General features: G+C 39.2%; 1 protein-coding gene across 1 annotated transcript; it reads right to left on the reverse strand.

The window, feature by feature from the left end:
- Positions 1–6,075: 6,075 nt before the first annotated feature.
- Positions 6,076–9,484, reverse strand: LOC113035186 (transmembrane protein 229B-like). Its single transcript, XM_026190534.1, has 2 exons — positions 9,262–9,484; positions 6,076–6,685 (listed from the first exon to the last, which is right to left on the reverse strand). Exons 1-2 carry the CDS (start codon positions 9,308–9,310, stop codon positions 6,204–6,206), a joined length of 531 nt encoding a protein of 176 aa, XP_026046319.1. The 5' UTR covers positions 9,311–9,484; the 3' UTR covers positions 6,076–6,203.
- Positions 9,485–13,341: the final 3,857 nt, after the last annotated feature.

Below are 13,341 nucleotides of genomic sequence, written 5' to 3' on the forward strand. Positions count from 1 at the left end.
GCATTTGTCTTTTCCTTGTAAGTTGGCTGTCACTCATAAACTGCATTTCTAGTGGCTCTAATGACTTAAAAACACAAGTTTCAACAGGTATCGGGAACATAACACTGTTGTCAGATGAACTTTTCCAACGAACTGCTTCATAGCCACCTACATGTTTTGCGTAGTTTCTTACAAAACTGACATGTAGAACCTGCTACTGTTTCAAAAACCTTTTAGGTGGAGGTGCATGGAGGTGAACTGATACAGCGAGCTAACAGGAATTTGACTCCTTAGCAGGCTGTCTGTTCACGTCAACCAGCAGGCTGACAGTTTCGGAGCCAAACCCAATGCTTTGTTTGGATTTTTGTAACCAAATTAATTCAGTTTAATAACATTACGGTCATATCTAGTGTTTCTTTTACAATTACTTAAAAGAAATGAATTTGATTACTTCCCAGTAAAAAGTAATTTGTTATGCTGCTTTTTGTTTTTATATTTCTTTCATGTTGCTCAGTAGCATGTCCTGAAATACACTGTGACATAATTACCAGTTACCAGTATGAACCTTCGGCTACAGTCCCAGATAATAAGATAAATCCTTTTCTTAAAAAGAGCAGTTTTTCTTTTAAGGTTACATTTGAACACAAAACAAAGTGGAAAACCACCACATAGACTTCAAAGTGTTGCCACTGTGATTCTAAAATGAATGCTACAGCGCTCTAAGCTTGACTACTCATCACTCACTTTGTTACATGGTGGTAAATAAGATGTGTCTCCGCTGGCTCTGTGCTGGCACGTTGTTTGTGTAGATGTCTGCAAAGACCTGATGTTGTGTTAGCAGTACAGTGTGGCTGTTTCTGTCCTGGACACAATTTGTACTTTACCATCACCCTCCTGTGTTTTTATGCAATGAAAATAAAAGTAATGTTGGTATTTCCACTCCTCCGTTGTAGACTGCTCCGCCCTGTCTATTCCCTGCACATTCAATTCAATTCAATTTTATTTATATAGCGCCAAATCACAACAAAAGTCGCCTCAAGGCGCTTCATAGATACAGAGAAAAACCCAACAATCATATGACCCCCTATGAGCAAGCACTTTGGCGACAGTGGGAAGGAAAAACTCCCTTTTAACAGGAAGAAACCTCCGGCAGAACCAGGCTCAGGGAGGGGCGGCCATCTGCTGCGACCGGTTGGGGTGAGAGAAGGAAGACAGGATAAAGACATGCTGTGGAAGAGAGACAGAGGTTAATAACAGATATGATTCAATGCAGAGAGGTCTATTAATACATAGTGAGTGAGAAAGGTGACTGGAAAGGAAAAACTCAATGCATCATGGGAATCCCCCGGCAGCCTACATCTATTGCAGCATAACAAAGGGAGGATTCAGGGTCACCTGGTCCAGCCCTAACTATATGCTTTAGAAAAAAGGAAAGTTTTAAGCCTAATCTTAAAAGTAGAGATAGTGTCTGTCTCCCGAATCCAAACTGGAAGCTGGTTCCACAGAAGAGGGGCCTGAAAACTGAAGGCTCTCCCTCCCATTCTACTTTTAAATACTCTAGGAACAACAAGTAGGCCTGCAGAGCGAGAGCGGAGCGCTCTAATAGGGTGATATGGTACTACAAGGTCATTAAGATAAGATGGGGCCTGATTATTTAAGACCTTGTATGTGAGGAGCAGGATTTTGAATTCAATTCTGGATTTAACAGGAAGCCAATGAAGGGAAGCCAAAACAGGAGAAATATGCTCTCTCTTTCTAGTCCCTGTCAGGACTCTTGCTGCAGCATTTTGGATTAGCTGAAGGCTTTTCAGTCAGTTTTTTGGACATCCTGATAATAATGAATTACAGTAGTCCAGCCTGGAAGTAATAAATGCATGAACTAGTTTTTCCGCGTCACTCTGAGACAGGATATTTCTAATTTTAGAGATGTTGCGCAAATGGAAGAAAGCAGTCTTACATATTTGTTTAATATGTGCGTTGAAGGACATGTCCTGGTCAAAAATGACTCCAAGGTTCCTCACCGCGTTACTGGAGGCCAAGGTAATGCCATCCAGAGTAAGAATCTGATTAGATACCATATTTCTAAGATTTTCAGGGCCGAGTACAATAACCTCAGTTTTATCTGAATTAAGAAGCAGAAAGTTAGCGGCCATCCAGGTCTTTATGTCTTTAAGACATTCCTGCAGTTTAACTAATTGGTGTGTGTTATCTGGCTTCATGGACAGATAGAGCTGGGTGTCATCTGCATAGCAGTGAAAATGTATGCTATGTCTTCTAATGATACTGCCTAAGGGAAGCATGTATAATGTAAACAGAATTGGTCCTAGCACTGAACCCTGTGGAACTCCATAATTAACCTCAGTGTGTGAAGAGGACTCTCCATTTACATGCACGAATTGGAGTCTATTAGATAGATATGATACAAACCACTGCAGCGCAGTACTTGTAATACCTACAGCATGTTCTAATCGCTCTAATAGGATATTATGATCAACAGTATCGAACGCTGCACTGAGGTCTAGCAGGACAAGCACAGAGATGAGTCCACTGTCAGAGGCCATAAGAAGATCATTTGTAACCTTCACTAAAGCTGTTTCTGTGCTGTGCTGAGCTCTGAAACCTGACTGAAACTCTTCAAATAAACCATTCCTCTGCAGATGATCTGTTAGCTGTTTGACAACTACTCTTTCAAGGATTTTTGATATGAAAGGAAGGTTGGAGATTGGCCTATAATTAGCTAAGACTGCTGGGTCTAGAGATGGCTTTTTGAGTAAAGGTTTAACTACAGCCAGCTTGAAGGCCTGTGGTACATAGCCGATTATTAGAGATAGGTTGATCATATTTAAGATCGAAGAATTAATTAATGGCAGGACTTCTTTGAGCAGTTTTGTAGGAATGGGGTCTAAAAGACACGTTGATGGTTTGGAGGAAGTAATTATTGAAGTTAACTCAGAAAGATCAATTGGAGAAAAAGAGTCTAACTTAATATCAATGGTACTAAGAGTAGCTGTAGATAATATTACATCTGTGGGATGATTATTGGTAATTTTTTCTCTAATGATAAAAATTTTATTTGTGAAGAAGTTCATGAAGTCATTACTAGTTAACGTTAAAGGGATGGTTGGCTCAAAAGAGCTCTGACTTTTTGTCAGCCTGGCTACAGTGCTGAAGAGAAACCTAGGGTTGTTCTTATTTTCTTCAATCAGTGATGAATAGTAAGATGTTCTGGCTTTGCGGAGGGCTTTCTTATAAAGCAGCAAACTATTTCTCCAGGCTAAATGATGATCCTCTAGATTTGTGACACGCCATTTCCTCTCCAGATTACGAGTCATCTGCTTTAGGGTACGTGTTTCAGAATTATACCACGGAGTCAGGTACTTCTGATTTGAGGCCTTAGTTTTCACAGGAGCTACAGTATCCAGAGTCGTACGTAGTGAGGAGGTGAAATTATTAACAAGATAATCGACCTCTGTTGGGGTAGCGTTCAGATAGCTGCTTTGCTCTGTGTTGGTACATCTTAGTACAACTGCACACCTGATGGTAAATGCTACTGCGCTACGTCCAGTGCAACTGTAACGCAACTGCAGGCTAAACAGAAAACCATGTTTCATATTTTTCTTTCCTCTCGTCATGTAGAAGATTGCAGGAAGACATAATGATGATGTGATTTCTCAATTTAGTACTGTGAGGCATTACATTGCTGTGTTCATGAAAAACCTATTTTATACAAAAATAGATGTAAAAACAAATTAATTTAAGCATCACACCCCAAAATTTACATATATTTGTAATATAAGTAACCTCTATGTCATACCATTTCCCTGGTCACCAAAACAGTATGGAGAAATTTACAAGGAAAATTTGATATTAAGAAAGACACAACAGCAAGTGTTTTTAGGTCTAAAATAAAGCCTTAGCAAAGCCTTTTCCTTCTGTTACCCTCATTGCTGCTGTGAGGTTTTCCTATAGATTTCAACCACCTTCATTTCTTAAAATGTCTCTGATTTTTGTGTTGTCTCACTCTCTTTTCTTTTGTTTCCTTCCCCCCGGATAGCAGAGGATGATTAAAATGAGAAAATTAATTACATTTTAAAGTATTACAACCATAAATGAATATAACTTCTTGCTCTGAAAAGTGAGTAAATCTTCATGTAAAAATTATTTATGGATACTTTTCTTTTTACTTTTCTTACTTGTAGCTGTATTAATCGATACCCTCAATCATTAAATACTCCTCAATCCAAGCATGAACTCTAAGTCACATCTGTATTAGAAACCGCTGTCCTGCTCACTGAGAAGCATTTCATGGACTAACACATAAAGACTAAAGGATGTAAACCCTGCAATAAAAGTGATTAAAGAACGTGAAAGCTGTACTCTCCCATCAGATGTAATTGTATGTGAGTGCTGAGAGAAAAATAAATAAATATCTACAGAAATAACATTATGTGCTTTCCTTGCAAGATGACTGTCACTCATAAACTTCAGTCCCAGTGGCTCAAAGGACTTAAAAACACAAGTTTCAACGAGTATCAGGAACGCAGCCTTGTTGTCAGATGACACTGCTGTTAGGTGCCAACTGCCAGGTTCCTATTTAATCACCACTGTTTAATGGAGTACGGGATTTCCCCCAGTAATGCACAAATGACTGTAAATGAGTTCAAAGCATATTTGGCTGTGAGATGCCAGTCATAATTATCGATGGCACCCAGACTAAAAAAACAAATACAAATATTTTTTTAATGAACATTTTCTGACTTGTTTTCACTACACTTTTCCCATGGACGCGTAAGCTATAAATTAAGATCCAGGAACGTTGCCCTGCAATAAAACGTTCCAGCTAGGTGGGACAATATTTATTAATAAGTAATGGGAACTATGGGTGTGGAGCTTGCTGCGCTGGACATTTCTGATTGGTTGAGTACTTGTCTTCTGCTTTTCAACCACCTACATTTGTCATGTAGTCTCTTACAAAGCTGACATTTAAGAACTGGTGACACTTTATAAATCAGCAGTGTAATTAGCCTTCGGTCGACAGTCTGAAAGAGCCTTTCAATAAAGATTTGAATTGTTCCAGATACTTTGGGGGTGGCAGTGCGTAAGCTTAATGATGTTATTGTCATATATGAAGATAATTTAAAGCCCACTTATTAGGTTTTGTCTACTATTTTATTTACCCCCACTGCTGAAATTTGAGCTTGTTTGAATTCAGAATTTTACTGCTTTAGATGCACCAGCAAAAAATGTTACCAGGAAGGCACCAATCACAGGACAGCCAAATGTACAGGGCTAAACGCACAACGCAAGGTACGTGTTTGTGTTTTTGACTAACTGGTTTCTGGTCTGACACTTACTTTTCAGCATTTAGCTACATTTGTGGACATTTCCTGTTTTTTATTCTCACTGTTTGTTTAATTTTTGCTCCCATCTACTACTTTGCAGGACACGTTATCTGTGGAGACTTAAATAGGCTTGTGTCTTGTCTTGCATAGACAGAGCGTAAATCTATGTTTGCCTTTGTGTAATGTGCATAAAAGCGCTGAACCACGTGTGCTGTTATTGTTCAGGTTTTTAAAAAAAAATACATACACTAACTTCCTCATTGCAAATCGGTACAAGCTGTTTTAAACAATCTTTTTAAAGGATGAAATATTGGAGAGTTCCTTGTACGCTTACGTGCATGAATTTGGCCTTGAAGCTACAAAGAGAAGAGTATTTATGTTGCATTGAGAGAATAGATTGCTGGAGTTTCTTCTGCTTTCAATGAGGCTAAACGTTTAAAGTAAAACTGCTTCTTAAAGCAAAGATATAAAAAGGTGAGTGTTGACTGTATTAAGCGATTGGATTCTTTTAGCTTAGTGTGAATAATCCCTTGGGAAAAGATCAAAGGATTTAAGAAAGCTGGCTTCACTTTCTCAATAGTTCAAAGCTCATTGTTGATCATTCTTTCTGTTTTTATTCACTTTACTATAAAACTACACCTGCTGTTTCTTCATAATATTTTATTTTTCCAAGTGTCCAGGCTAATTCATATCTGTGGCTTTGTGTAGAGACTTTTTGTTATCTTATTTTCCAAAATCAAGACTACTCCTTTAATGTACTTTCCCAGTCAGGTTTATTATACTGCTAAAAACAACAGAATAGTTACTTTTAATATAATTAATATGAAATTAATTAATCAAGTGTTTTGGAAGCACATGAGTCCAGATCGTCACAACAGCGGTTCAGTTATGCAGTCTTATTCTTAAAGTGTGCCTGATCACATGCTGTTCTGCTATATATGCAGCCACAGCCCAGGGAAGTGCATAGTCCAGAGTTATCAGTCCTCTCAGGTTGTACCTATGGCCTGAGTAGTCCCATGGACAGGCTCCCAACAAACTAAGCCCCACACCCCAGCTGAACTCCCACAGGTAGATGAAAACAGTGTAGAGCACGAGCCGCACAGTCAGTGGGTGATTCTGAGCGAGCATCAGGGCCCTCAGCCTCTCCATGAGATAGATTGCTGTGGCATACATGGGCAGCGCCCACAGACTGCTGTGGCCTGCCAGCCTCCTGTCCTGGGTGCTGCACCAGTCCCACACAGCAGTGAAGGCCACCTCGCAGAGGCAGCCATGCAGCGCATACACGTAGAGACGAACAAGAGCAGAAACAGGTCGAACAGAGCTGCTGCCATGTGGTTCTGCTGGGGAGTCATTTTCAACAATCCCTGTCAAAAAGAGACAGAAATTACTGGATGTTTTCGTCTTTTCTTTTTTTTTTCTTTTCTTATTTTCAGTTGTTACAGACGGGACAGACATGAGTGAGGGATAGGAAAGGGAGAAAGAAAGAGGAAAGAAAAGAAGAACAGAAGGGGAGAGGGACAGTGAGAAAGGGAAAAAAATCTCCTGGATCACCTGTTGAGAGAGAAAGAATAGAAAACAAGCAAAAAAACACAAAGCAACATACTAAACACAACACCATCGCATTAATCTAGCTAAGTGTAAACAGCAGTAAATACTAAATATTCAATTTTGTTGTGCAGCACACAGGACAGACAGCGCACAATGTGCTTTGAAGTAGCAGCCAAGAAAGGTGTAATTTAAGTCTACGAACAGTGATCACGCGTGTGCACACCTGTGTGGATCAGCGCGCTTGTATTCAAATGGTTTCCACATGTAATGGTCTGCAAGAGGATGTAGGGAGCCATAGCCCCGTCCCCCAGGGCATGAAGCAGGCATGGAGGAGATCCAGGCTCCAGACATCCAGAGGCCTCAGAGTGCGAGAGCCCAACGAGGACCACCGGAGGGGCATCCGTGCCACCTTCATGGGAAGGGCTGAGGATCCCCAGACGAGGCGTTTTCGTCTTTTCTTAAACTATTTAATATGTGTAGTTTTCTAAATAACTTTTCAAAGATTTTTAATAGTTTAGAGTAAACAGATTAAGCCTGGGCTAATAAATGATGAGAATAAATTAGATGAGTGCTCTCATTTCTTTGCTGTAAATATTAAGGGCATCCAGATATTTAGCTCAGCTTAGCAGTAAGACTGTTCAACTGATTTCTCTCTGTTTTTGCAGGGTTTCACGTTATAATGCAAAGTAACTAGAGGTGCCTGTTGTTGTGATTTGACAGAAACATTTAATTGAATTCGGCACTAGTGCTGTCAGAGGTATGAACTTCTATTTGTTTCATTTGTTCAACAGTTCAAATATTAAAAAAGCCGTCAGACTATTTCTTTGCCTGGGGCACCCTTTTCTTAGAGTTGTCTGTCTACCTGTCAGCCTAATAAATTCAGTTCACTTCTAATGTTTACTGTGCACAGACAAGACTTTGACAGCCAATTGGCCATAAAGTGTTTTTATTTGAAATAATTTGTACAGAATAAAAATAAAAATTATAATAATTGCTTTACGTTAGTTTTGGGTTGTGTCAGACTAACTCCCCCCCCGTCTCCAGCTGTTCTACAATGTTCAGTCAGCCTGTAGGTTGAATGTACAGTATTACATATATTGTTATTGTATCTTTATTTCAGACATATAGAGCAAACCACTATGTACACGTACACATACTTGCATTTACACATACAAATACGAATATATATGTAAACACACACACACACACACACACACACACACACACACACACACACACACACACACACACGTATGTGCTACATGGACTGAAATGAGGTTTTAAAGGAAGATGCTGCCTGGTCAGAAATATCACTGAAAATTAATATTTAGGTTGTGAAACAAATTAAATGTAAAATATGTCGAAGTAAACATCAGAAAACAATATTTACAAAATATTAACGTTAGCTGGGGGTAACAGCTAGCCTTAATTAACCAAAGTTCAAAGACTATAGTTTAGTTTTCACTTCCTATTTTCTCATTTTTTGTGGAAGGTTCAAGCTTTTGTATTATAAATTTTATCGAGATGATTTACATTTGTAAATGTTAATACAACTATTAAAAGCCAAACTTAAGAAGTTTACTGATTTCAACAAACTATTCTGTGCCACGTTTTTTTCTCATAATGTCTCTGGATTATGGGTTATGTCTCTCACTCTTTTGTTTTTCATGGATGTAAAGTAAGATGATCAAAATCAGAAAAAAATGAAATGATAAATTACTTCAACCATAGATGGAAATAGCTTCCTGCTCTGAAAAGTAATCAGATTATTTACGGATAAAAGTCTGTTTTAAAGACATTTCCCTTCCTTTTAATTACATTATTCAACGCTCTCTTTCATGAAATTGTAAAGTCTGAGCAATAAATCCTGTTTTCATAATTTCTTGAACGGGTGTCGAAGGCTGTTAAGTCTATTAATATATTAAACAGCGTGTTTAACATTAATCTCTCTTGCCAGCATTTTCCTGTCCAGATAAAAAAAAAAAAATCATAAAATTTTAAGAGAAAGAAAAGTTTGTTGAATTTTGTTCTTTACATTATTACAAGTTCAAAATGAATTCACTCGCTCATTCTCAGGCCATGCAGCACAGCTGACAGCCTCTCGTGTGGATTAACAGGCTAATAGCCCTACTTAGCAAATTAAAGGCTTAGACTGACTTCAACAAGTTTTCACTTTGCTATAAATATCAGCTAGGCGACTTTCACGGTCAATTATTTTCCCCAGTCAATCCAATCAGTAATAATTTACCATCTGTACAGAATTGAACTCCATCACTTTGCTTCTTCACTCAGTGCAGAAGAAATAAAGATGCAGTGGCAGGTAGCACCACCTCAAGTTTTTTCTTCTTCAGTCATTACACATTTTAAAATGCTATTAGCAGTTATAACTCACCTTGATCGTTACCTCGCATTCGCCTCACATTGAGTTTACTCGTCTCCATTGCTTGTCGGCATATGGGTCTCTGTGCCTTTGTAATCTCTTAGCTCTCTAGTGTGTGTGTGTGTGTGTGTGTGCATGTGCATGGGTCTTGGGCTAAACATTAAGCTGCTCCATGTTATCAGAGTGAGACAGTGATGTCCCTGTCACAGGCTGAAGCTGTGAACTGAGGGAAAACTCGGGAAGCAAACCTGGACCACCTGAGCAGTAACTGTGTGTGTGTTGTGTGCAAATCCTAGTATTGATCCCACAGTGGCTGTTTGAATGTTTTAAGCATACAATAAGTGAGCGAAGAATTGTATCGATGAGTGTTTTCAAAGGGCAGACACGGAAGCGCCATATAATGCTGTATCTGAGTCATGCAGTGGGTCAGATTGGCGGTTATCAGTGAACTACAGTACCTAGGTGTGTCAGAGAAGCGAGTCAGAAATCATATTAATAGATCAGTTTAATATTTACATTATATAATCAGGTAAATTAAAGAATGGCACTTTGGTTGGCCAGTCCACCACTTTTCCCACCTAAGACACTTCAACAAGTCTGAAGCAGATTGCCGTGAAATCCAGAAATTTCATTGTTCAGTCATTATTTAGGACATATTAACTGGGCATTTACCTTTAAAATGATTAGTAAAGATTAGCGCAATAACACAAATTTAGAAAGTGAACAGAAAAAACAATACACCAGACACCCAGTACAGACTAATACGTTTGGTCCAAGTACAGCCTACATTCAAATAGCTTTCAATATTTTCATAGTTACATCATATTCAAATGTATTGTATTTATTTGGTGTGCATAAAAACCTTTCACCGTCCTCTCTGCAGCTAGTTTATGCATTTCTTAGTTTATTTAGGGAGCTGAATGGCTCAGGTACAGGGGAGAAATTTATATGATGTTATCATGTTTTCTTTTCTTATTATAGAAATAAGGAAGTGGATTACGCTCATTAATCACTGACACCAACTGACATGTACACAAAGATGCCAATATACAAATAAAAACATATGGTACAAATATGGAAGCGAGCTCTTAACAGCCTGGTTTCACACATGCATAGTATACACTGCAACCATAAAGTGGGTCTGAGAGCAGATGTCAGTCCTGACGTGGTGGCGCTGCTTGCTTGTGTGTGTTTGTTTTATGTGTACGCTAATAAAACAGTTGAATGAATGGCAGCCGTCCAGATCAGAGTCCAGTGATTCTGGCAAACACACAGCTGACATTTTATAGTACGGCATGACAGCGGACGGGACGAGTGAATTCTGGTAGATCATGAAGTCAAGTATGGTGTAATCCAGGAAGATCAACTGGTCTCAGTGTCAGCCCACATCAGTTGATGGCTTGATTATTCTTCTATGCGTCAAAAAGAGGTCACACTATTTAAGCCGCTTCAGCCTGACTGTGTTTGCTGTGCATCTGCAAGCTACATTGCAACCCACCTATACCCTTGTTTTCAATGTTGCCTGTTGTGCTCTGTGCTGGGGTCTTGCTGCTGCCATCCTTGCCTTACACTTCCCTTGTATGCATGTGGAAGGGAAGCACCCAGATCAGAGCAATGCCACTAAATATGAATTCCTGCAGATAGAGATAAAAATCATTCTTTGACAGCAGTGGCCCTGGCTCATCTGAAGAAAAGACAAGATTCAGTCCATAAAGGTGACTCTGTTAATCTGGATGTATCATTGATTAGCAACCATTGATCAAAGATAAAACAACCTGGACTTACCAGAAGCTGAGGACCATGAGAGAGAAAAATCACACAGACACACCAACCAACCAACTTTGGACCCAAGGTGCTGTACAACAAAAGTGGAAACAACCCACCACCAAAGGTTCCACAGCTACTGGCTTATCCTCGGTTCACCTCAGTAAAAAACAAAAAAGAACATTAAAAGTCCCAAAAATCTAAAGTCTAAATGACTTACCTTATGTAATAAAGCATAACCCACTGATATATAATGCTATGTGGACGTGGGGAAAACTGAGAAAATCTTTTAACGGTAGTCTTCCGTTTAATATCTTGTCAACGTTTATAAATAATCCTGACCTTCTGCCGCAGAACGTAGGGTCAAGCTTTGTGGGATGGCATAAAGTAGGTGTAAAGAGGTTTTATGACCTCTTTAAACATGGTGAGTTTAAATCATTTGAATCCTTGAAGACAAGACATAGAATCCCAGTATTCTATGTCAAAGACTGAGTTTTATAAGTATTTGCAATTGAGAAATTATGTGTTAAAAAATGCTAAATCATTACAAATCTCAACTGCCTCTTTTCGGTTGGAGAAATTTTTTCTGGATAATAGGGAGCATAAACATTTTGTATCAAAGTTTTATTCCGAGATTTATGCCCTAATTGTGGATAAACTGGCATGGTTGAGAAAATCTTGGGGGACGCTGCTTAAATGTGAAATAGATATACAGGCATGGGACAAAATCCTGGTCCTTCCATCTAAAATCTCTGTTTGTAACCGATTTAAAGAACTGCAGCACAAAATTTTGCACAATGTGTATATTTCTCCGTATATTTATAGTAAGTATAATATGGGAACATCTCCAAACTGTCTCAAGTGTAAGGTCAGAGTGGGCACTAGATTCCACTGCTTGTGGGAGTGTGCTATTATCCAGTCATTTTGGAAAGAGGTCTGCGCCAATATTAGTACAGCCATTGGTCATCAGGTGACAGAAAACCAAATAATGTGTATATTGGGATATATTCCTGTCTCACTGGTACAACATGAGCATGTAATTCAGTCACTGTTAATGTTGGCCAGGAAAAGCATTATGTTGAGATGGGTGGGGGCTGAGCCTCCCTCCATTTCTCTATGGAAGTCGCTCATCATTGAAGTTAAGACTCTGATCAGGCTGGGACACTATATTGATGGGAGCTCCCGAATTTTTGTGGACAAATGGAAGAAACCACTGGAAGCACTGGGAGTAACCTGTAAACTGGATCCTAGTGGACAACAATTATGGACATAATGTTGTAATATTCTAGTGCTGTGTAGTGTTATTATTTTGGATGTGAACCAGTCTTATATTTGTTGGGGAAAAAAGTTAAATAAAAGTTAAAAAAAAAAGTCTCAAAAATCTAATAGGACACTTAAGCCCCTTTTCCATTAGTACCTACTTGGATCGACTTGGCACGGTTTCCTACGGTTTTAAGGGTTTTCCATTGTGGTCATAATACCTGCTACCAAGTACTATTTTAGCACCTCCCCACCCGGGGTTCCAAGTGAGCAGGTACTAAAATGTGACGTCGTCAGACTGCATGCCACCAAGTGGGGAGAGAGACCACACACATCAGGCTACATCTACACTAATCCGGATAAATTTGAAAACAGCGTTTTTGTCTAAAAACTCTCTGCTTTCACACTATCGTTTGTAATCGTTTACGAACAGTTGTTCATCCACACTGAAATGACTGAAACTGTTCCTGTATTGCACATGCGTGAAATGTAAGACAATTCGACCTGCGTTATTTCTATCTGCCATTTATATTTGAAATGTTGCTGCTAAATGTCGAGGAAAAGGACCGAGCTTTTTAAATGGGCTGACTGCGTTTTCGCAGTCCACACTGTGACGTGAAAACGGCGTTTTCAAATGTATCCACTTTGGAGAGTTTTTTCAAAGAGTTCAGTTTTCCTTGACTAAAAACGCTGTCTCAGTGTGGACGGAAGGCCAAAGCGGAGACATGGCCTTAGGTAGTACTGCATTGTAATGGAAAACCAGTCAACCTGAGTTGAGTCGGGGCGAGCCATAGTGAGTCGATTCGAGTAGTTACTAATGGAAAAGGAGCTTTAGCACCAGGTTCATTGCTCACAGTCAAACTAAAAAAAATCTACTCCAAGCACACAATAATAAAAGACGCACACTCTTTTAAAACAAAGAAAGTAAGTACACAAGCCTAGGAATTTACACTCCACAGGCAAACAGTTGCCTGCACCGATGATGGTCGTTATGACATTTGATCCTAGCAAACACTCCAAAAAGGCGCTCTCTGTGGCGACTGGAGCAAGTCAAACGTGCAAGTACAA

Source organism: Astatotilapia calliptera, chromosome 13, assembly GCF_900246225.1.
Source record: "Astatotilapia calliptera chromosome 13, fAstCal1.2, whole genome shotgun sequence".
Lineage (NCBI taxonomy): Eukaryota > Metazoa > Chordata > Actinopteri > Cichliformes > Cichlidae > Astatotilapia > Astatotilapia calliptera.

Coding starts and splice junctions, on each gene's coding strand:
- LOC113035186 (XM_026190534.1), bottom strand. CDS start 9,310: ATGGAGACGAGTAAACTCAATGTGAGGCGAATGCGAGGTAACGATCAA. Junction 6,686..9,261: donor AATGCGAGGTAACGATCAAG/GTGAGTTATAAC, acceptor TCTTTTTGACAG/GGATTGTTGAAAATGACTCC.